The following is a 25,636-nucleotide window of genomic DNA, read 5'->3' as shown; positions in this document are numbered from 1 at the left end:
CCCAGCACCCTCTCCCCTGCTTATGTGCAGCTTCCTGTTCTGTCTTTCCTTGGGGAGCAGGCAGGGAAGATTTAACCTACCTGCCCAGCTGCTGCCAGTGCTGCTGCTCTCTGGGCAGGCTCAGCACAGGGAAGAGCAGCAGCCCAGCAGCAGTAGCCAGGCAGGCAGGTTAACCCTTCCCTGCCTACTGTCCTGGGACAGACAGTGTGCCCAGCCACAAGTAAGTAGGAGGGGCAAGGAGGAACCCTGAGTGGCACTGGGGGGAACTGGGGAGGTCCCAGGGGGCAGGAGAGAAGCCTGGAATGGTTTGGGGGCTTGGGATTTTTGCCTTTCCATCTTCTAGGCCCCTGCAGGCCTGAAATGCGAGAACTAAAGATGCTGATCAACATTTGTGTGGCTCGTAATGTAACACGTAACAAGGCCCTGACTAAAGAACCTGGTACACTAGATTCCTAGTTTATCTTTACACATGCTCGGGGGTGGGGAGGCGCTTTAATTAGAGTGGCTCTTTTAATTGGAGTAGCTCTCAGGAGCCACTCTAATTGAACTGCTTGCAACGTTTCGCATATTCAGCGTCCCACACTTCAGAATGGCGGCAGGGGCACTTTAACTAAAGCTTGTTCAGTGATCTTTAGTCAAAGCACCCCTGCGACCATTCTGAAAAGTGGGGACACTCAATACATGTAACACTAAACTACTGAAGCTTGCTAGCTAGCACACTTGATTAATCGAGTCTGCTCAGACGTGATGTAATTAGAACTCATTGGAGCAGGCATCAAGCACGTATATAGGTGCCCTAAGAGATTGAAACTTAGAGTATGCACAGTATATTTTAAATACGTGAATCATCTCCTTTACAGTTGTTTCAATTCTAGCTCTCTTGTACTAGAGGTCTAGGTGTAAATACTGATTCTGATCACTGTTAAATAGAAGGAGGAAACGCATCCTGAAAAAAACAGTGTTACCAACTGTCTTCTTTACCTATAGTACAGTCTTGAGAAAAAGCTGTCAGTGTTGACAAGGCCCAAGAACTGTAGTCTTCATTTTGACATGGGCCTGATTCCTGTAATATATGTGCCTACCTTAAGGCTTCCCTGGAATTAATTTAAAATTAGAAATTAAGAATTCGTAGATTCTTGATAATCCTAAAACTAACCTGCTGTACTGGCTCTTTGCATTTGCATATAAAAAAAATAGTTCTTTGCCTTTCACACCTTGTGAACAGGTAGGATCAAGTCGGTGTCAACTACAGGTATCCTATACTCATGCTTTATTTTAGGAGCAGAGAGGACACTGTTCAAAGTAAAAGCACGGGGTATAAAAACTGAGATAAGTGTTAGTGTCATTGGTTTTAAATTAAAGCTAACTTGGTCCATGATTTAGGGTGACAATAATTTCAGGCTTTGACCACTGTTCTCTAAAGTTTCTTACCAGATTCAAGTTAAAACTTATAGGACCATAGTCGCTGCCCCATCCCCTCCTCCCCCCACAGCACCCTTGCTAATTGGAGTAGTATCTGGCTTACTAAAGGTGGAAGGAAACATATGTTGTTTCCCTTGTGCCACTATACATTTTTTTATAGCAGCACAAAGGTCAGGGAAACAGACATTCATGCCCCTTGTTGCACCATAAATACCCAAAATTTCTGGGCACAAAGTAGTTGGTATAAATTTTTGCCATTATTGAGTGACAGAAGTTTGTTTGCTTTATGGTGCCGGAGTACAGGCAGCCAAGAGCTGCCTGTGCTCTCCAGCTTCCCCCAGGATGCATTCCTAGGGCTTAGTAGGCCCCATCCTGCACAACCAGGAATTTCCACATAGGATCAGGCCCCTCAAGCCCCAAGAGTACCTGCCTAGCTTTCCCCTGCTTACAGAGATGCACCAGTTCAATCCTTTGGTGCGCTCCCAGAGCTGAGACCACGTTGCATCTGTGTAAAGAAGGAACATCCTGCAAGATCCAGTGGGTGGGACAGCAGGTGAAGTATGTTTCACCAAATGAAGCCGATCAGCTGTGCCAGGATGTGCCTATTTCTATCCAAAGTCGTCGTATTGAAATAAATTGAACAATTGAAAGAGTAAAGTTCTGTTCAGTCTGACCAAATATAACAGAAAATTGTTTGTAAAGAAAATATACAAGCAGTGACCTGTGTGGCTCTGATTCAATGAACTATGTTTTCTGGACTAAAAAGAAATTACCCAGTGCCTGGAAGGCTGAATATAACACAGTTGTTTGTAAGTAATCAATGAAAACTGCTTTTATAAAAACATAAAAAGGTAAAGAAACTATAATTTATTTTATAATAAATACTTTTGTTGAGCAACAATGCATGTAGCTATTAGAGACTTTCAGCAATAAGTGATTTTAGACTGTCAAGTGCCAGCCCCCGTTGTGGTGGTTGAGCTCTTAAAATGAAAAGAATGAATGAATCGTTTTGAAGATTCTTCAGAATGCTTTTGACACTTACTTTAGGAAAGAAAATAAATTGAATTCATTACTATACTTAAAAGATAACATGTATGGTTCTGAATGTTCATACTACTACACAGGCAATTATTTTTGTTGTTTGGGAGGGTTTTAGCTCTTGGGTAGTTTGCATTTTTCTTAATTAGGTGAACAGTGAGGTATCATGCAGTAAAAAAATAGATGGATAAAATATCCAGATATAACAGTGAATTTAGAACATCCCAATCAGATATTACATCTGAATACAAAGACAGAGGGATAGACTTTGCCGTCTTTCATCTCTGCTTTCATCTTTCATCTCTGCTTTCACCTCTAATCTGGTTCTTTTTACTTGGCCCAACCCTCTCTTCTGCTTATCTACGTTGTGTCCCTGCTCCTGATGCTCCTTATACCTGAAATATTCTTCTTTTCATGTGCTTCACACACCTCCAAATTCCGCTTCAAAATATATTTCCTCAATCAAAACGACCATACCAGTAACCCATGATCAGTATGCATCTGAATTGTTTTGTCTGTGATTGTAGACTTGGAGGCAGGGACTGTTGTCTACAGGTTACTTGTTTTGGAGCTATAAACCTTGTTGCTTTGTAGCACGTGACAAAAACAACAACACAGTACAACTTTCTTTTTAGGAACACATGTTGCAGCCCTGGCAGAACTTCCCTAGGTGGATGCTCATCAAGCTACTATGTTTGGTTCTCATCACACCGGGCCCATGTACTCTCAAGTTTCTCTTAATCAAAGTAGGCTGCAGTGCTGGTTCTTTCCGCGACCTCATTAGCACACTTTTGGAGCAGGCTGTCTGTTCTTTGCCCCTTCATGGAACGGAGCCTCGTGGCCCAGCCACTCTAGGCTCCCAAGATCAGTGCTGATCCCAGAGTTATCATAGCTGTTTAAATGCAGCTTCAACTCTCTGGTGGTTCTGAATTAATAATTTGCTTCTTCAGGGGCATGTGAAAGTGGAAGTAAACAGCTTGGGTGTTGGTTCTCGTGCGTAGACTAGCCTCACAAATGCAGCATATTTATAAAATCATCCTTAGCAAGTTGTACATAGGCAAGCCTCCTAAATGGTCAAGCCAGAAGGGTATTTTTTTGAAGTGTTAGAAAATAATTTCTTCAGTGTTTTAAAATGACTTCTTCCATCTGACATTGTTGTACATGCCTAGTTTGATCATATGAATGTTCTTGTATTCATCTTGCTCAAACATGCTCTTTTCTGTGTGAAAATCCCTTTCTAAAAATGGTCTCATTTTAATGTGTGGATTAACGAGGTGAAATGGACTTTCTAGCAATGACACTGAAAACAGATTCCTTTTCAAAGCTGGTATAAAGAAGGGTAAAAATACAATTACAGGATTATATTGGTCTATTCAGCATAATCAAGTGATGAGTTCCAAGCATTTAAACATCACTGTTTGCCCCAAGATGGATATATAGTCCAGTAACTAATGTATATTAATAATTCAGAATGTGATTTTTTTCCCATTGTAAAATGAGTTAGAACATTTATTAGGTCATACCAAAAGAAAGACTGCATAGCACATGTGCTAGTCTGTTTTCTATTAGTTTCCAGAGTACATTTCAGTAGTTGCTGCCCCTGAGAATTTTAAAGATTTTAGAGATGTAAGAAATATAAATAAAAATAATTTTACTTTAGATAAATTATTCTTATTACATTTCTCAATGCAAAGAACCCTTTGGATGAATAGTAAGTCGATATCCAAGGTAGTGATCCAGAAAAAAAGAAAGTCTTCAAGCACTCAGTTGAATCACACTTCATCCCCTTTCTCAGCAAATACATGGGTAAATAAATGGGCCGTTTAGCACCAACAGAAAGGAATTCCAGAGTCCCAGAACCTTTTTGATGATGCTCTGCTACTAGCCAAAGACCTTTAAAGCAACATCTGTAAACATCTTTAAAGAAATGTTTGCATGCAGTACAGCCAAAGGGTGCTGAGAGAGGGTGATCACTAAATAAAGATGACCATATTCGTTTTTTAAGGAAATCTGGAGCACTCCCTCTCCTCCCCACTGCAAGTCAGTGGCACGTAGGTGGGAGGGAGCCTGCCGGGCCTACAGTCCTAGAGCAGAGCCTCCCCCAAGTCCTCACTGGCAGCCAGGTGGGCAGAAGGCACCCCCACTCTCTTCAGGGTAGGGGTCTCAGTACCACCCCCCCCCCGGGAATCCTGCCCTCACCTGAGTTCTGCGCAGCGGCGACTGCTCCTGGGTCCCAACTCCTCTGAAGTGTCAGCAGGTGAACTTGCACAGCGGTCTTAGGGTTGGGTGACCTCCCAGGGTGCTGTGGTCAGGGGGGCCGCAGCACCTTATGGACTACTAGCTCCTTCTGGGGAACCAGCATTTTATTTTCTGTAAAGTTTTTTTGTTGTTGTTGTCGTCATCCCCCCCAATGAATTTTGCGGGCAATACTGAATTTTGTGAAATCACATATTCAGTAGATCCCCACTGCTAGGCCTACCAACCATGGGATCTCATGGTGCAACCCATGGCTGGGAGCCTCTTCAGTGTTCAGACCTTCCAGCTGCAAAGGAGGCACCCTCTGGCCCCGTGGCCGGAGCCCCCTCACTGACTGGAGCTCCCAGCCATAGGAGCACACCATGCGCCCCCATGCTGTGTCAGCTGATGGGGCTCCCACCAAAGATTGCCAGTGCAGAGGGAGCCCGGGATTGTGATTGTGGGCTCCCTCTGCACTGGCAGTATGGCATAATGGGATCTGACGATTGTGTGGCATGGCAAGACACCTGATTGTTGGGATTGTGGCTCATATCCCATCATGCTTTTTTTTTTAAACATCTGTCAGTGGCTTGAGAAATACAAAACCATATGCACGAGTGAGTCTGAGAATCGGAGCTAATAAGTTAAGAGTTTGATCTTTCAGCCTTTCCAGATCCCTTTAAAACATTGTTTCAATTGTATAAATGTCAAAAAAATGTACAGTATACTCAACATGTAGAACCTATAGATGTTATTTCACCGTTCAGTAACAGTGTTTGTGCTGCTTTGTTTTCCTAGGGCTGATGAAATTGAGATGATCATGACAGACCTTGAAAGAGCAAATCAGGTAGGAATCTAAAACAAGGTTTTCTCATAACGTTCGGAAGACCTCTGTTCTTTTTTCTTTTTATCAACCAGAATGCTCCTTTCCTTGAGTTTTCATAAGCATACTAGTCTCTTTCCCACATTTTAGTATTCTCAGCTACTGCCATATTCACCTGACTCCGAAGTGGGGTGGGGGACGGTTGACTTTTTCAACATGGGGGGGGGGGAAAACAAGCTTCATCTTGGATTTAAGTGCCAGTACACAGCTCCAGCCCCTGGCCCCAGAGCTGGAGCCTCCACCTGCCCCAGGCCAGAGTTAAGCCAGAGCTGCTGCTGCTGCTGCTGTTACCTGGAGTGGACAGCAAAAGAGTCAGTAGCAGCTGTAGTGAGTTTAGGTTGGGGCAGTGGCTAGGGTCAGGGATCAGGCAGCGGATAAGGCAGCAGCATGTGTGGCAATTGGGTCAGAGATGGAGCAGCAGCATGCATCAGAGATCAGGCGGTGGATGGGACATCAGTGCACTTCCAGGATGACAAGGCGCAGGATATGGTGGCAGCTTTGGATGGGGATTTGCAGCTGTGTGTGTTGGGGATTATACAGGGATGAGACCAAGGGGTGGAAGAGGAGCTGCAGATGGGATCAGGTAAGGATTAGGAGGCAGCACATGTGGATCAGATGGGGGACTGGAAGTTAGTAGGGGTCTGGGGGCAAGGGGAAATGCGTCTTGGGGATTGGGGGGAACAAGGTGGCAGCAGGGGTTTGGGGGTGGGTGAGGGTCTGGAGGCCAATGGCACTGGAAGATTGGGTGCTGGCAGCTAGGAGGGACAGGTAGCAGGAGCACAGACATGGGGGGCAGTGCAGAGGAGCAAAGTGTGAGAATCAGGCTTCCTTTCTCTCTCTCCCCCTCGACATTTGTTGGGAACAAGTTTAAGGTGATCCTACAGTAATTAGAGTCTATAAATGGAGATTTATAACAAGTTTATAATTTCCCATTTATAATCTAATTACTGGGGAGTCCTCTTAAATGTTAAAGTCGTCATGATTCAAGTAAGTACAGCATTTTGTGGGCCGTGTAAGCTAGGAAAATACTTGCGAGATGTACTGTTACCTTCATGGGAGATCTCAAGTGACTCTGTTTCTGCTGTGTAGTAGCAAATGCCTTATACAAGTCAACTTAAGTTTGCTAAATTCATTTTATTATTTAAAACATCAGACATTTGGCAGTATACAAAATCACCCCATAACAGATGCCTAGTTTAACCCAAATTGCACCTCTCTTGCTTATGCATGATCTTTTTGTTGTCTGCTTGTGGTGATTCGAAACATTTTATGTTCACAGCGAAGTATCTTGTAATATACCATATTAGGCAAATTAGCTGCCATTAAAAATGTTGGCTAGTAATCGATCACTGCATTCTAAATTTGGTCCAGTTGATTAAAGTCAACATGATTTTTGTGTGCCTCAATTTTTGGGTGACTTACTTCAGACGCATTAAATTAGAATAGAATCTGTTGTGGACCTGCCCTCTGAAAATCAGTTTCCATCAAAGTGTATTAAGTTGAACACCCAACAATTGAGGCACCTGAATTCTCCGTTCTTGTTTTTAAACATAAGTCATATTGACTCGATGGGAGTTGGATGAAGATGTCATACAGAAGAGATAACAAGGTTGTCTTATTTCTTGCTTCCAATATTAACTCAGTAAATTGTCTCAATAATTTGTCCCCTGCATTACCTGCCAGTGTACCAAAAACGGATGCCAAAGACACTACTCTATAATAAGATAATTATGAAGCTTTAAAACAAAAATTGCCTGTTCTGTACTTTTATACAAACTATTCTAGATGCAAGTGAAATGTCTGGGCATATATGCAGCTTTGAGAAATGCAGCTGATAATTTTTAGGTACAAAAGGCCTAGTCATGATAGTCAGCTTTCAGTTAGCCTTGTTAAGTTGGTACATCAGTTAGGATTAGAAACTAGGAACTTCCAGGTTTCCATTTGTCATTCTAGTCTCTGCCACTTCCTGCTGAGTCTGCAGTCACAGGACTATGTATTTTTATTTATGTTAGTTGCCCAGACCTTGGAAAAATATGCCTGAAGCAGGATACATAGGATGCAAAATTCTAAAATGTTTATAGTTAATAAAAGAAAACATTTTCTGTTCCTGCCAAGAAAGCCTTTTAGGCAGAGCAGTAGACATAAGAGCATTACTGGTAATTTGCAAGCTTTAAGGAGTTTTTTTTTTTAATTAGTATAGACCCAGAAATTATTTTGGTAAAAGTATTTTGTCATTTCTTCAAGGATAGTGTATTTTTTGTTGTTTGCTAGTTCTACGTAAGCTATTTTTCTATTTCCAGAAGGTTGCTGCAATTACATAGCTTGCATTTAGCGTTTCCCTATTGCCATACGGCAAAAGATAATGAACTGTTACTTGGCAACGGTAAAGGTCCCTTTTACCTGACTCTTACAGCATTAGAGGAATGAATGGACTTTCAATATTTTTGTATTCAGGTGATCCTTTTCACCTCATCGGGGTGCTCAAGCACTCCCAGGGTATAGGGCCATGCCACCCACTACAGAGGAAGGTAACAAAAAACACCAAAACAGGCCATACCAGTCTGACCATGGGGTAAAATTCCTTTCCGATCCCAACTATGGCAGTCCTTCTGACCCTGAGTCTCTGGACAAGACCCTTTACCCAGGAACCTCTCATTTTTTAATTAACCTCCCTGATAACGTGAATGCTCTATTCTGTTAATAGAACAGGCATTTTTAGGGTTGTGAGGAGAATATATTTTGTGTTCCTGTTATCTTCATTTACACGACTGATTTACTCCCCAGAAAGGATTATAGCTCTTAGAAATGTTTCCCATTGAAACACTAGTGTTTGGAAAATTTGCAAAAGCAAAAACTTGTGTTCAGGCAGAAGTGAACTCAGTACAGTGGAAGTAGAGTAGTACAATGAAGTGGGAAAAGAATGCCATCTGATATTTGTAAAGGAAGCTAATGACCACAGACTTAAGCTGCTTTATTAAAGTACAACAGGTTTTGCTGTCTCACCCAGCTCCCATCTGCATACACCAGTGTGAGCTGAGTTTGAGTTATGTAGTACTTCAGGTTGCGGTAACTAGCCTGTCAGGGTTTGTGGGCTGAAACTCAAGCGGTGTTGAATGTTGACAGTGGAACTAGTAAGGCAGTGATGTAGTTCAGGTTAAGGCTACTCATCCAGTCTAGTCCAATCTCTCTATCCAATCTCTGTCTCATTTAGTCCAATCTCTCTGTCTAGCGAAAGCATTGTTTTGCAGCATGGTCTCATACTTGTTAAAGCCAGGCTTGCTGAAATACGGGAAGTCAAGTATGCTAACCTGAATTAACTTGCAGGGAAGAGAAATTGTTAAAAGGGCAAAAACAAATACCGAAGAAGCAGAAAATTAATGAAAATGGAGAATGAAGCAAAGCTTTTGAAAGGGTGAACCAATACAAAAAGATGGAACAGTGCAACAATTACTAAAAATGCCAGCTGTATATAAGGATCCCTCAAGAGGGGCAATTTAATAGTTCATTAATATGCAACTTTAACACTTGGCGTAGAGTCTGAAGAGTTCTACTGAGACCTGCTATGATTGCAGTAGCAGTAAAATGCTACCCTTTCTGCTGCAAGATAAGAAAAAGACCTGTCAACATTTTCATTTGAGCATGCATTCCTTTTTTTTCTTTGCTGTTAATCCCCAGTGTGTTTTACTGAGTACTTTAATTGGTATCAATAAAGCAGTAAACAGAAGTATTACTGAATATAGAAATATTTAACTGATGTTTGCTTTGCCAGTTCACAAACCTAGTAGTTCCAGAAGTTTTACCTTGCATTTTCATAAAGATTTAATAATGCTCTAAGAGGGGAGCTCATTTTATTAAGATTCCATTTTACACAATAAATCATGGCATATTTGCTGATATGCTATGAAGTAAAATAATAAATAATTAAAACTAAACTTCCCTTACTTGTCAAAATAAATTATTTATTATAATTTGCGATACAGGATCTTTGAATTTTTTATAGTTTGATTCACAGAATCTAATCATTTCCAATCAGTAAAGTTAGTGAGATTTTACTGTGCTGATTTGGGGTGTATAAAAATGAGTGTATGCATGCATATGCATATGTATGTTTATATAAAGATTTCTTATGAGCTCTCTCAGCCTCAACCAGTCAGTGTAGAGGATCCTTCATATCTTATTTACATCAATATACACTATAGCAAACAGTGGATGATGCAAATGAATTATTCTTTTACTGCACCTTTTTGTCTGATGGTGGATAATGAAAATCAGTTTTTTGTTGAAAATGGATTTAATGCGTTGTAAAAGCAGTAATACTCTGGAAGGTTTTAGAAACCTGCAAGATTAATTTTAAGGTCATGATATTGCTGCGAAAAAACTGCAGGGACTTGAGGTTTATAAGTCTATGGTTCCACATACCTGATGTATCCTGATAGTTTGGCCCAAACATTGCTTAGCCAAATTTTAAAAAGAAAAAAAATAATAATAAAAGAAAAAATATGACTGACCGGACACAGTTTATGCCTATGGTCCACATCTAGGTTTGCGTTTAATTGCAATTACTTACTTTGCTGCATTGTTAATTAGCTAATACCATTACACATGTAGATGGTGACACTTTACTCTGCAGCTAATTAATCTGTTCCACAGTTAAGCACACGTGTAGACATGGCCACTGAGTTTGATTAATCCAATCAGCTATATATCCCAGTGTTTCCCAACCTTTTTTGCCCCACGGCACTTACCTAAGTAAAAAAGCACCACAGCACGCAGGGGGCAGGGCAGGGCATGGCGTGCGGCAGCTGGACACCGTCTGGGGGGGAAGGCACGCAGCCAGCCAGATGCTGATGGGGAGGGGTGGTGTGAGGCCAGCTGAACAGCATTTTGGGCTGGAGCCACACCCCCTGCCTGGCGGTGGCCATGTTCCCCATCTTCCTTGAGTCCGCAGCAGCAGCAGGCAGGGGCGTGGCTCCAGCCCAAAATGCCATGGCACACCTGGACATGCTTGACGGCACGCCAGTGTGCCACGGCACGCCAGTGTGCTGCAGCACACCAGTTGGGAAACACTGTTATATCCCCTGATGGTACTTTCATCTAGTCTGTATTTCCGTAGCTTGCTAATTAGAATGTTGTGGGAGATGGTGTCAAAAGCCTTGCTAAAGTCAAGGTATACCATGTCCACTGCTCTCCCACACCAGGCCTGTCACTTTATCATAGAAGGAAATCAGGTTGGTCAGGCATAGGGCCGTGTGAAGCTTCAGTCCCTGATTTGATTCAGTGGCAATTCGGCCCAGTTAGGTGGCCGAATCTCCGAATCGGATCAGAGGACCCCTTAATCTCTCCGAATTGAATCGGAACCCTCTGATGTGTGCGCACGGAGTGTCCCACTGAAGCATGCGGGACTCCCCAGCACGCGCAGCAGCAGACCTGGAAGTGGACCAGAAGCACTTCTGGTCCACTTTCAGGTCTGCTGGAGAGCATGCCAGGGGGCCCCTCTGCGTCCCCGGGCTCGGTGACTGGTGCCTTCTGAGTTTGGGGGCACACCCAGGGTCCCCCTGCAGCTAACTGGTGAGCTGGGGGGGCACAGAGGGTCCCCCATCATACTTTCCGGCGGACCCAGAAGTGGGACACTCCATGTGCCCCAGTATCGCAGCGATCACGAGCCACACTGGTACCTCGAGGGATGCCTGTGGGTAATGCAGCATTAGGGTGGGGGTAACATTGGTGGTTTAGGATGGGACTAAGGGGAGGTGGAGGTCCCAACAGCTGGTGGCTAAGGGGGACTGTGGGGAGGAGGAGGTCCCAATAAGCCCAGAAGCAGTGCCAGAAGCTTGCAAGTAAGGCCAGAACCTGGGAGCAGGGCAGACAAGGAGGTAGGGAGCCCAGGGCCCAGGCAAGGCCCGAGATGGATGGGGCTGAAGAGTCCAGCACCCAGAGATGGGCAGAGATTGCCTTAAAGAGCCAGCGCCCAGAGTGGATGGGGTGAGGAAACCCAGCACGGAGAGAGGGGCTGAAATGGGGCTAGGGCCCAGGGAGGGGCCAAGAAAGTGAGGTGGACAGCGCCAAGTGTCCATTGGACTGATTTGAGATGGGGGCCAAGGGCACATGGAACTGGTTGGTGATAACTGATTGATTGGTAACATCAGCATGGCTTGGGCATGGCTAGAAGGGGAGATGAGGAGGCCATGAAATTAGCCCTTAAGGTGATGAGCAATTAGACCATAGCTCTTGAGTGGATGAGATCTCATTCAGGGATCCCTGAGGCTGCCTCCCATTTCCAAATACATATTTACATCAAGGAGTGCCAAACAAGCACAAGGGGAGGTGGCCCCAAGCACGGGGAAAGTGGCTAAGCAGCCACCAAGGGCCATCATGGCCACCCCTAGGGCGGGCCTGTGTTACAGACCTGAGGAATCTCTGCTCTTCCTCTGACTTGACTTTTGACTTCTTCTGTCCCTTGCCACGTGCATCTCAAATTGTGCCTTGGCCTTCTTAATTTTCTCCCTGCATGCCCATACAATACTCTTATATCCTTCCATAGTACTATGACCAAGTTTCCATTTTTTTATAGGATTCCTTTTTGAGTTTCAACTCCTTGAAATTGCTGCCTAGCCAAACTGGTCTCCTGTTGCAGTTCATATTCTTCCATCTCATCAGAATCACTTGCTTCTATACTCTTAAGAGAGCCTCATTAAAGTACAGCCAGCTCTCCTTGTCTCCTTTTCCCCTTAGACTTGCCTCCAAGGGATCCTGCCCACCAGGTTCTGGAGTTTGTTAAAATTTACTTTTCTGGATCAAGTGTCCTTATTTTGGTGATCTCCTTCCTTCCTCTCCTTAGGATCTTGAACTCTATCATTTTGTGGTTAGCATCACCCAAGTTCCCTTCCATTTTCACATTCCCAACCAATTCCTCCCTGTTTATGAACAGTAAGTCCACAAGATATCCTCAGCGTACTCCAGGAACTTGCTGGCCTGCTTGTGCACTGCTCTTTGCCTCCCAGCAGGTCTCCCCATAATGAAAGTCCCCCTTGAGATCCAAGAGCTGCAATTCAGAGGCTTTCCTCACTTCTATATAGCAGGCCTTGTCTATCTCTCCCCCTTGGTTTGGAGACCTGTAGGAGATGCCCATTATGACATCCTCCTGCTGCTCTCCCCTCTGATCTTTAACCAAAGGTTTCAACAGGTTTTCAACTTCATACAACACCTCTGAACACTTGTAAATCCCTTTTAGTAAACCTCCTCACTGTTTTCCCTACCTGTCTTTCCTGAACAAGCTATACCCATGTCTGACCGTGTTCCAGGTGTGTGAACTAATTCACCATGTCTCTGTAATCCCATTTACCTCGTAATTTTGTGATTGTATTAGGACCTTCAGTTCTTCCTGTGTGGTCCCCATACTTTGGACCAAACATAATTTGCATTGTTCCCCAGACTTCTTGCAGCGTTCCCCAGATACTTGCATTTCAAGTGTCTAACTGACTGTCCTATCCTCTTCCTGAGAACACTGCTAAAATTTCCATTATTGTTTTCCCTTACAAAGTTTTTATATAGGTTTCCAGACTCTTTACTTACCTCTAGGCTATTGTATCTATCCCCCGGTAATGGTAATATAATGCCTCAAGGCTGACCCCATGACAGATTCCAGTGGGATCTGGCATGGGCTGCTCTCTGCTCAATCGGTGGATACTTCCACCCAATCCCTGGAGCCAGATGGGAGGTTGGAGGCACATGGAGGGGTACCATGAGCCCAACATCAGGGAGCGTCTCCCTGATCTCAACTTCATTGCACCCCAGACTTTTTAAAAGTAGTCATGCAGCTGGGAGCCCAAGCTTCACACCTGCTTTTTTGAGGTGGTGGGCAGCAGCTGAGAAGCCCTAAGCTCCTCCCTCCCCAGCTTCAAGAGACGTTATGGTGCAGGGCTTGATCAGCTGTGGAGTCAGGAGCTCCCTGCTGCCCATAACCCACTGCTCATACTGAGGCAGCTGTACTCTTCAAAGCTCCCTGAGTGCCAGGAGCCAGGGACCAGGGGGCCTCTCCCCAGTGTCTGGGTCCAACACCCAAGGATGTTTAAAGGGGTCCCAGAGACTGGGTACTCTCCCCAAGTGTTGTGGATGTAGCACCTGGAGTGCAGGGAACTCCCCACTCTCCAGCTGCCACTTTAATAGATGCTTGGGTCCTAGCTTCATGCCCCTTTTTAAAGCCAGGAGTCCAACAAGAGGGAGAGGCCCCCCAATTTCATACTCACCTTGCACCTTTAAAAATTAGGTATGCAGCTGGGAGCTTAGGTGCCCATGGAAGTGCTCATGGAAGCAGCAGCTGGGGGGTGGGGAGCTCCCCAGCTGCATGCCGTTGTTCATGGTGTGAGACACAGGCAGATGAGGTCCTCGTTCCTCAGCTGTACATGCAGCTTCGCGCTCTCTTACATGTGGGCTGCAGGGCAAGGCAAATGTTTTCCTTGCCCCTGGGGCAGAGCCCTTTGGGCTCCTATTGTGAGGCTGCCCATGTGCTGGCAGTTGGCAATTGCGCATTTGCAGTTTGAGGAACTTCTATACCCCATTCCCAGAATCGCACAACCTGCTTATCTGATGTGGGAAGTTATGCAATAATGGGTCTGATGTGGGAGGCCATAAAACTCACCCAGTCCTCAATTATGCAGTTGCCTTAAAGTCTACCAGCCGCTTCAGGAATGCCAGGATTTTTAAACTGGTCTCCTTTTCCTCCTCACAATGCTAACAGAATTTCTGCATTTGTCCTTCACACATTTTAAATAGAAACTAGTGCAAAATATAAAAAATTATGTCATAATGGAAAGAGGGAAGAGGAAATGTTCTTTTCAGAGTGCTCCCTGAACTTTATAGCAATTTGTTAAAGGATCTAGACTGGATTACCACTCTGCAGTTAATGAAAATTCTTTTATTGGCTTTTAAGATCAGTAGAGGAGAAATGAATGGTTTAAAAATTGTTGGAACAAAAGAATTCCTGAATTCACAAACCACTGCACTTGCCACAGCAAGTGTTAGCAAAAATAACAGTTTTGTTTTGCCCAAGAAGTATAAAGAAAATGAAATGATCTTGGCAGAAACTCTCTTCACAGGGTTTTTATTTCATTTTATTGAGTGCAACTTCCTCCTAGTCCTAACAGATCATGCTGGAAATTTGCTTAGGTCTATATTTCCAGCTAAGCAAGATTGCTGTGAAATATGCGTGTGTTCAGGCCAGTATAGAGAATGGTTTTTCCTTTATCACGAACTAAAATGACAGTATATAGGCAAAGGATGTATGTGTACTAGGAAATTTTGCTTTTTAACTGATGGCAAGCAGGACCAAGAAGGAGCTCCTGGTTTTTATTCACTATTACAGTGGTCCAAGTTCACTGTGTTTTTTGTTATCTGCATTGAGGCTAAAGCAGCTAATATTAGAATATCTAGATTGTCTTTCCGATTCTTCAGCTTGCAGTGGGCTACAGTCTCAGTTGACATAAAATACTATAGCTCCATTGACTTAAATGGAACCACTCCCATTTACTCCAACAGATGTTATGGTACAGTGAGTTTTGGGTCCAGATATTTGTTTCTGTAATTTTAATTTCAGTGTCTAAGACAGGAAGTAAAGTCCGTTGAGATCTTACATGGAAAATGCTGTATAAATGAAAAGAATAGTTAACATTATTTTCACTCTGAGAGAGGAGTTTCTTGTAAAACCTTGTTTTCCAGTTGGAAATACATTTATCTGGAAGCCATTCAAGGCAGAAAGTAAAGCACAATAGCCCAAAGAGGAGACTGAAGACAACCCAAGCTCTTCTGTTTGATGTTGTTCATGTAATTCTCCATTGCTGCAAAAATAGGTGGCAAAGCCCTGGAGAGCTTTCGTGTAATTTATTTTCAATAGCTTGCTGCTATTCTGTGAAGGTTGATGCAGACAAAATGGTTGACGTTTTTACAGTATAAATGTTAGAAGAATTTTGAAGCTTAGTGCTCTACTACCTCATTTTAATTGATCAGATGTTCTAAAAAAACCTCATAGTTGCTATGGGATGGTCTATACTATGTGCAATGGCATATTGAAAACACTACCGGAAATTGTTATAGCCATAACTAGGCCCATTCCCCTCAACAAAGCTATACAGGGGTAATATGCCCATGTTCCTCATGCTATTTGCTCCCCATAGTAAGACATATGTTACTTGTAAATCTGAAAATGCAATTCAGTTGTTAAAGCTCCTAAGGAAAATATTATTTTATTTTTTCACTTATACTACAGGTCATTTATATTGAGTGTGTCACAAATTTCAATTAAGAAACATCTATGACACTGTAGTGATCATGACCCACTACTTGGCCTTGCTATCAAGCAATTAAATATTTACACGCTATAGTAAAAAAAGTTGTGTGATTTAAAATATCTGGAACTACTGCTGTTTTGGATGCATGGTGAATGGGAACGGCCTTTCTCTATGGTTTCCTATTTAGTGGACTGATCATTTAGGTAATTCAAAGGAGAGAAACCACACAAGGTGATCACCAGTTATACTGTTATAGAGTTATTCGGCACAGCTGGTGAAGCCGAATTACCTGGGAGCTGTGTGATCCTTTCCATAATAAGCCCAAGTTTTTAGGGGGGGTTTATAACTTTTCCCAGCTTTAACCAGTTAGGCTGAATTTTCCCATGCTGAATGGTTTTTAGTCTGCCTGAAGCAGGCAGTCTCGGCAGAAACCAGTCATATTTCTGAGAATACAACATACAATTTTTCCTGTGTTAAAATATTTTATAGTTGTTTCGTAATAAGCTCTTACACCTCTATTTTGGAACAGGGACTTGAAATTTGGCAGGGAGGGATGGCCTGTATCAAAGATATTTGTTATTTGTATGGGTATAGGAAGAGAGAAGTTTAGGCATGTTATAATCCTCTTAAAAATCTTATCTCACACCTGCTTGCAAAGACTTATTGGAAGTCTGTGGCTCTTTTGAAGCAGCCACCTGTACCGAGTATGTTCTGATCTGAAGTTGCAGAGACTGGGCCCATCTCTCCCTCCCATTGTTACTTTTGGTTGCTCTGAGCCACTTTGGCACTGAATGCTTTAATTGTGGGCAGAGACTTTCTCTTATGCCCCTAATTCTGGACCTGGCGAGAGAAAACTATGGCTGCTTACAGATGTTTAAATAAAAAAAAGGGCTTTACTGGAAGAAGCAAGAGTGTTAGTTCAACCCATGTGCACATGTGAGCTCAAGAGCATATTGTTATGCAATTAAAAACTATCATAAAGTGTGCAAGCACTTCATGGGGAAGTGTCTTAAGGAAACCATACTTCTGGCATTTCCGAATTTTTGAGTGCTTGATTTTCCAACCTTAACATTCTTTTATCATGTTTGGATTTAAATGTATACTGAAACATCCTCCAAGATTACACAAAATGCCTTCCAAATGTAGATATATTTACTTCTTTCCATAAGGAGCATACAATTTAAAAAATAAATAAATAAAATGTGGCCTTATTTTTCAAGCTGTACCATCTGAAGTTTGTTGATTCATCCTTCTTAGCAATGGATACTGTGAAATCTTGTTTAATATTATTCATTAGATTACAACAGATGTGCTAAAGTGACTAGGGAGGCTGTGCAGAAAGGAAGGGCAGCTGACAGCATGCTGTACATGCAGATGTAACATCTATTAGAAATATCCTTTGTGGTTTGTTTGCATGCAAAGTGAATAGATTCTCTAAACAATGCTGCTGTGAATGGAAGCCATCAGTAGAATTGCTTAAGGCTGCAAAACCCATTACTTATACAATCCTGGATTCAAAAGCAAAAACCAGTATAGTCGCTTGTTCTGGTTTTCAGTAGCTAACTAGCATTTATTAGATAAATATTTTCACATATGTCTAATGCAAATGAGAGAAAATAATTTACCACAATCAGACTTGTTTGCCCAGTTTTCCTTCCTACCGTTCCCTAAAACAGGTTTGCAAGAAAATAGCATAGATTATTATTTGATTGCTAATGGCTTGCTGTAAGCTGTACAAGATAAAAATTAAAACACAGTCTTTCCTCTGAGTAGACCATAGCTTAAAAAGTCAGAGATCAGATGAACTATGAGAGACCAAGGCAATGAATATAGGCTTTGTCTTGTTAATTTTTATCAGCTTGTAAAGAGATTAGATTTCCAGGAGCAATGTATTGAAGAGAAGGAAGGAACTGGTTATCCTGGGTGTAAAGGGAAGTGTGAAAGAAGGCACAAAGGTGGGACTGGAAAAGAAAAAGAAGGGAGAGGGTTATTAGCATAGCAAAGGAGATGGGGGGTGGGATAATAAAAAGACACCGGATCAGACTAGAGATATAGGCAGAGGCAATAGGGTGCAGAGTCTTGAAAGGGAATGTGAAAATCTTGAGTTTCTTCTGGAGCCCAGCCTGAGCCAGAAAACAGATTCTGAAAGCGAATAATGTGGATAGTGCACATGGAAGGCAATTTTAATAGCTTTGTTCTGGAAAGGAGATGAAATTTTAATTTGGGAAGCCAGAAGGAAGAGGTGATAATTGAGATGGATAAGTATCTCTCCCCCCCCCTTTAATAGTCCAAAAGTTATGTGCTCTAAATGTAATCAGATTTCTGCACTGTTTCCCTGAATTAGTCCTCTGAAGTCACTTCTGTTCTACCAGACTTTACTCAACTCCTGTGTAGATATCCTTTCTGCTGAATCCTAGGCTTTAAAAATATATATATATTTATTTATGTGGGAGTAATGCCCCAGTCATGGACCAGGACCTGTGTTGTGCTAGATTCTGTTTAAACAAAGAACAAAAAAGATAATCCCTCTTCCAAAGAGTTTACCGGATACTGCTTATGCTGTCAATTGCTGTAACCGATCTACACAAGACTGTCAGATGAGGGGTTAAATGTTGTTGAATAAATAGACCTGCTGAAAGAACAAAACTTCACAATTCACATTTTAGCAAATAATTACTGAAGAAAGACAACCCACAACATTGTCTGAATGTTAGGGAGAATGGTCAGAATATCTTTTAACTCAGCATTTGCCCATGAGAATTATTCCCACGAGGAATTTTGCAATAAAATCTGCTTGGTCTATGAGAATAGAAAGAAATTGAATAAAAAGACTCCATTTCCACTTGTATTTATTCAGTCTGGGAAATTCAGTGGGCCGCAGCATTAGTATCAGCAGGGGATTCCTTGCTCCTAGCGTTAAATTACTGTCATAATCGCTCAATTATTTCTTCCTTGTACTGTTTAAAATAAAAATCCATCACATTCTATGTTTTTTTCTAACATTTATTAGGTTGAGTGTTTAGGAAAATCAATTATAGTCAGTCAGGCATGAATTGATGAATGTTCTTGTAATAATTGTCAGTTGTTAAACTGAATGTACTTTTTCTTTTCACCCCTTTTCATTTCCTTCAGAGGGCAGAGGTGGCTCAGAGAGAGGCAGAGACCTTAAGGGAGCAGCTCTCATCAGCTAACAAATCTCTCCAACTTGCTACACAGATCCAGAAGGCACCTGATGTGGTGAGAGAAAATATTTACCGACTCTTACAGGTTTCTGACAGTCTTGCAGGCGAACTCGTTCAGTGTATGCTCTTTGCTGTAAAAATACTGGTTTGAAAAAGTACCTTAACTGAAAGAAAACTGTGTTCCTGGGGATTGCAGTTCTGTTATTCTTTGGTTGGGCAAACTCTTCGTTGAGGTCGGAGGTGGTAGAGGGCTGGGGCTGAGCTGTAAGTTCTACCTTCTGTCTGGACAGTAGGACAGGTCTCGGCTCCTGTTCCCACGGTGTAGGCAGACAGTGTAGGCAAACTATCACGTTCTTCTAAGTTGATAGAAGCTGCAACAGGGTAAGAATCAATTAAGAAATGCCAAGCGACAGGACATGTGTTAATCGGCCATTAACATCCGTCTTCAGTGCATAGTGAAGGCATGAAGCTGTAGGCCTACTAATTTCAACAAACCACCCAAGAAGTGCATTATTGACATTCTAGCAATATGACCTGCAGGGTCCTCCTACTCTTTGAAGTAAGTGGCTTTAAAAAGTTTTTTAAAAAATACACCTTAGGCTGTGCAATTTCTTATGTTAAACATTTTTTTCAGCCATGAAAAATAGTTGTAAATAAATGCTGGTTAGGTAAATGCGGATCAGCTGTTTTAAAATGAAATAAACAAACACACTGTTGTTGGAGGTGGATTGCACTGGCATTTGTCTGTTGAACCATTTTAGGCATTTGTATTACTGCATTTAGGCTTTTCCTAAATTAATAGGTGCCATATCTTGGAGGAGGATTTCCTTTCATTTTAGCCTATCCAATGAACATTAGGAGTGTTTTACCTTAAATAACTAAATAAACAGAAAGGAAAGTTGACCGATTACAAATGTAACCCACGCAATTCTTGATGCATATTATACTGTGTTTCTTGTAAGCATCCTTTCATATCAAACAGGAATGCATTGCTGCATTAAAGTACCTTTTGTACTGACTCTGTCACAAACAAACAAAAAAAGCCTGCAAAACCATTTAGGTCTCTCCTTTCTCAGAAGGGATTAGTAATGATCTCACTGAAGTCAACAGGCAGGAATGGAAGCAGAGCTAAAAGTGTAAATAAAGATCCAGACGATCACCTGTAACTTTGAATTACCTGTCTTCTCCCATTTTCTGCCCTAGTCTGATCGTTATTTTAACATTGTCTTTCTTATATTTAGCAATACTTCTGTCCTTCATTCATATTTAATATGGCAACTATTGCAGTATGAAAAGGATCATTATCTATCTTATTTCTGACCCTCTGTTCTAGTCTCAACAGGCATAAGCACTAGACAGTTATGCAATTTGTGATGCTTCATGCAAACAAATTAGAGGACTTTTCCATGTTTAAAAGCATAATTCAATGCAACAGCAAAGCATTGTTAACTGCTATTCGTTGATATAGCTTTGTGAGGTACAACACTAGTGTTAAGTCATTTATATATCGGCAGACCCTCTTAGTCAGGGATGATTGTCTTCCATGATTGCTTTGTCTATGGGTCCGAAGATGGCTGATGAGGCTGATCTGGGATGAGCAGATTCTGTTGCAACTTTGGGCACGTGTTTCCACGTGGGGTGGGTGGCTCCGGATTCTTGAAACAGCAGTCTGCAACGTGCTGTTTCTGCTTCTCCCGCTTTCCTGTCTCCTGTTGTCATTTAGAATCAAGGTAAATGTTGGAAAGATATGGAAAGAGCATTTAATTACTTTTTACTGTGGAAAATACCAACGTATATGGTATTCTCAATGAACTCCTGTGTTACCCAGCAATGTAGCAAAGAGGGTTGTGTGACAGTACTCTTGGGCTGAGTTTTCAGCTGTTCCACTGAATAATGATGTGATATGGCCTAAAAGCTGTGTGCTAAGGAGATAATGGATATTGAGTGTGTGGGAAAAGAGTGTAGAGCAAGGGTTAGGAAGTAGAATTCGACTCTTCTCATGCCCCATCTGGTTCCACAGAATATGTTATCTATTCAGCATAGCTATACCTCTTTCCCCTTCCTACTCTCATCCCTTTCCTGGGAGCTACTGCAGCTAGAAAGCCAGCTACTTGGATTTGGAAGGAATAGCCTGAGCTGGGAAGGAGAATTTTTACACAGGAATTCACAGGAAAATGTCCCTTCTTTTCTCTTACTTCTCACCCTGGTCTTTTTTTCCCCTACGGGAAGCAGGAATTCTGGGCCATTATTATTTTCATTGTTCCCAATAGTGACAATGTAGCAGTAAACAGTTGTCAAGTTCAACCAAGAAGCAGATTTTTTTTTTTAAGTGGCACTCTCTGGGACAGTATTTCTAGGAACGATGCCCAGAGTGTGTGGTGGGTATAGTTCCAGTAGCAAAATGTATGCCTCCATGCTCTTTATAGTCCTTATTCCTCCAAAATAAGCACAATTTTTGGTGCTGTTTTTAAACAGATTTTTGTTGCCAGCAAAGCTCTCCTACCACTAATAATAATGATTAGCTCCAAATAGAATCCTTTGTTTCTTTAGGTGCTGTACTTAACTAATTGACACTGGGCGCATCTACACAAAATGCTGACTGCTCAGTAGCCAACTAATACTGCGCAGTAGCACATCACAGCATGGACAGTGCTAATACACTAGTGTGCAGTATTATTAGGCTACTAAACAGTAGTGTCACTTAATACGTTTGCTAGTGCCGCTGCAAGGTAACTCTGGTTAATGCACATTTATTTAGTACTTGCTTACAAAAGTAGTAAATAAATGCACAGTAACCACTGCACAGCAGTGTCTTATGTAGATGCACCCATTAGCTATTGGCTCTCCTCAATACTTGCACGAAATAGGTAAATTGATTCCCTCCATGTTCCCCATTTTACAGATCAGCCACTTCAAGCCCAAAGGAGCTAATTTCCCCAGTATACCCAGTAAACCAGTAGTAGAACCAGAATTGGAAACAGTTTCTTACTGGCAGGCCTGTGCTTTGTTCTCACCCAACTGCCTCCCTTTTGAGCTTTGTCATCATATGTCAATGTACATTATACATGTATACACAAGACATACATACATACATATATTTTAATGTTGTTTCCGTTTACATTAGGAGCAGGCCATAGAGGTGCTGACACGATCCAGCTTGGAGGTGGAACTGGCTGCTAAAGAACGGGAAATTGCCCAGCTTGTAGAAGATGTTCAAAGACTCCAGGGCAGCCTCACCAAACTTCGTGAGAACTCCAGGAGTCAGATCTCACAGCTGGAGCAGCAGCTGACTGCCAAGAACAGCACACTTAAAGTAAGGCTCAGTTTTGTATTCGGCACAGTTTGCTCAGTCTTGCTTCAGGTAACCACATAGCTGTGCGTGCGAGTGCAGGCTATGCTTATTCATTGATGTTCTGAGTAGGGCCTGGTTTAAATTGCGGGCCCAGCTCGCGGCACAGTGGCTTCTTTTAATCTTGGAGTTTCCCCCTGCATATCCCCATCAGCCCCTCCGCAGTCTGCTCACTTCTGATGGCGGGGAGGTGAAAACTGTGGTTTTAAACATGCCACATTTTTGTCTCCCGTCTGGTCAGCAGAAAACTGGGGCCACCAGGGCCCCTCCTCCGCCAACTGCGGCGTATTTAAAACTGTGGTTTTCGGCTCCGGGCCATCGGGAGCAAGCGGCGGGGCTGACTGGGCCCCTCCGCCAATCGGCAGCGGGTGGGGGACTCCAGAATTAAAGGAGCTGCTGCACAAGCTGGGCCTGCAATTTACACTAGGCCCTAATTATGGGTGCCACAAGTTGTACCTTGCTCTGAGTTATTCATTTCTTCAGGACATAGTTTCAATATTTCTGACATCTTGTTGGGTTTCCTAGAATTTATGACATTTTCATTGGATTTCTTCTACCTATTTCTAGTTCAAGTCATACATAGGAGAACACAAAAATCATGGAGCATTAAAATCACTATAATTAACTTCATTTTTTTCCCTCTTAAAAAACAGCTACCATATATATATGTCTGCAGATAACCAAATTGCAAATCCCATAGAAAATCTTTTTCAGGATTTAAAAGTCTTATAAACAAGCCATGTCTGTGTTCATTGTCACTGTTTTGTCAAGGACAGCTGTTATTTAGCAGTCAACCTGGGAACTCACCAGACTACTTTTTTCTTCCATTGTTTGGAGGCACAGACACAAGAAAACTTATGGAACTAAAGGAAAGCAATTAACCATATTAGAGTGCTTCTAAAAATTTTGGGCCCTCATCCCCCCGCCCCCGCCAAATAGAAATTGCTTCTAATTTGTAGCTAGCATCTCATTCCAGGCCTTCACTGCATCAGCCAGTAGCACCCTTCAGACGCCAGAAAAATGACACCTATAGCTATTTCTTGAATGACCCCGTTACCTTTTGTTTCAACAGTCTTTCTTTGTGCACCATTCCACACATTTCTGATCTGTCAGTAAGCATAAAAAATGTTTCCTGACATCTGTTATGAATTACTGTCCTGTAACTCCTGTATCTTTCATTGTTCTGCTATCTATGATGGTAAATGGGATTAATGTATCTATTTCATTAAAGATGTCATAGTTTTTTTGGAGTATGTAGTATCCTGAGAGACTGAGAGCAGAGCTTACACCTATTACAGTGTGAGCAGTCATGGTGCTCTATGATAGCTTGATCTAGCAATATGATGTACCCTTCAATTGCAATCCTCTAAGTTTTTTCTGGTTTTGACATTTTCCAAGGGATAGGCTGGTGCCTGTCAAGTAATAAACCAAAGCAATTAAGTTTGGTGTGTGTTGTATGTTTTAGGACATCTTTCTAATGATTATTATGCAATTTTTTTGCTTGCTGAATTTTTGTCTTCCATATTAATATTAATGGCATCACATGCTATGCCCATGTCATTATTTTAGTAGAAAGATGAAGGAACTGAGATGCTTTTGAGGGATAGATTTTAATGTCTTCACTTGAATTGTAATTTTTTCACATAGACAGACACACAAAATACCTTTGGATCCTTGTGTTTAGCATGCTCCTTTAGGACTGGATATACTCTGTCAATGTGTCTAACCATTAACTTCAATAGATAGGATTGGCACTGTATTGCAAAACAACTCTGCAGCTGAAATTTCAGTAATCTGTTTCCATGTTCTCATAGGTTTGAGCCAATGACCTTATACTCTAGTTCTCATTGACAATGGATAAGGCCATTGATTATTTTGATCTGATTTATGGGGTTTGTGCCATTTTGATCATGTTTAACCCTGTTTGCTACAACAAGATAGCAATATTGCACTATAATATGCAATTTACCTTTCTGTAGCATGTTATTGGAAGAATCCAGGTGCAAGTTGCATTGTACTAAGAACCATATCAGACCAGCGTTATGTAGGCCTCACATTTTGATCTTAGAGAAATTGCTCCTAAAATAGCTAAGATTTTAATAGTTGCCTTTACAAAAAATGAATCATTTTCACAAATTAAAGCTATGGGGTTTTTTTGTCCGTTTCTTGGAGGGAACTCTTTAATACTCTGTGGTTTAATGAAACAATCCAGCAATACTTTTAATGTCTTAAAAATTATTGCTTCCATATCTTCATCTGGTCTAATAATCAAAATGTGTCCTCTAGTAACAAGACTTTTCTAACTGTAATTGTCTTAACCCCTTGTCACTGGGAGTCAGTCAGAAGTTCCCCACTACTAAACAAAAACATAGCAGCAGTACTTATCTAAGAGTCTGGCATCTAATGACCTGAGTTAATTGAATAAGCTACTTTTGAAGTGTTGTACGTGCTCTCGGCATTATCGCTTAAGGACAAATTAATATTATTTTAACTATTATTTAATTGTTAATCCTTTTAACATATCTCAGACTTATCTAATACATGAAAACTGCTTTCATTATTAAGTAATTTTAATTATTTATTTTAAAAATAATTTAGAGAGAAATTCATCTAGAGAGCACTCCTAGCATCTTATTTGCTATTTGTGTGTTCCTGTGGTACACTAAAGCAAGTTTATTTCTTCCTTCCAAATCCAGTATATAGAAATGTTTTTCACTACCACCAGAATATTACTAATACCTTGCATTACTGATTAGTGCATTTTTAAACTAGACATTAGAGCACACTTTATTTTGTCTGAATTAACCAGGTTAATATTTAGTGCAGGATATTAGTTCCTCCAGATTGTCTCACAGCTTGAACCTTTGTTACACTTTTTTCTATGCCTTTTACAAGGATCTTTGAGACAATTACCATACTAATATGTTTTACAACAGTCATTGACTGGGGAGATGCCAAATGCTTAAATGGTCTGATTACATACAGACCTTGTATTCTCAAATGTATTGGTTTGTATGGTTTATTATGAATATAAAAGTGCAGCGTTTCCATGGTAATATCTGTATTAGTTAGTTGGGAATGATGGGCTTATATTTTAATATAGTGTTTAAATTTTTTTAGTCCTCTGAAAGTTACTATTCTCTGTATTGCCTTACCATTATAGCATTTATCTGTGGCTCTGATGCAGGGACATCGGATGAGGAAAATATTTTTGTATTATGCATATCTTCTGTTTTGTGCGCAT

The 25,636-nt window shown here is 41.6% G+C and overlaps 1 protein-coding gene across 6 annotated transcripts in view; it reads left to right on the top strand.

Annotated features, from left to right (window-relative positions):
* The window catches only part of CUX1 (cut like homeobox 1), a 416,613-nt gene that overhangs the window by 264,670 nt on the left and 126,307 nt on the right, over positions 1 to 25,636 (top strand). For all 6 annotated transcript variants that reach the window (XM_090026255.1, XM_090026256.1, XM_090026253.1 and 3 more), the window contains 3 exons: positions 5,494 to 5,542; positions 18,994 to 19,098; positions 22,168 to 22,356. In XM_090026255.1, coding sequence (XP_089882381.1) covers positions 5,494 to 5,542; positions 18,994 to 19,098; positions 22,168 to 22,356 — 343 coding nt within the window. The remainder of the gene's footprint in view (positions 1 to 5,493; positions 5,543 to 18,993; positions 19,099 to 22,167; positions 22,357 to 25,636) is intronic.

The sequence above is a fragment of the Crocodylus siamensis genome, chromosome 13 (genome assembly GCF_052110815.1).
Source record: "Crocodylus siamensis isolate JL-2025a chromosome 13, ASM5211081v1, whole genome shotgun sequence".
Lineage (NCBI taxonomy): Eukaryota > Metazoa > Chordata > Crocodylia > Crocodylidae > Crocodylus > Crocodylus siamensis.
This window is presented reverse-complemented; position numbering and strand designations above follow the sequence as displayed.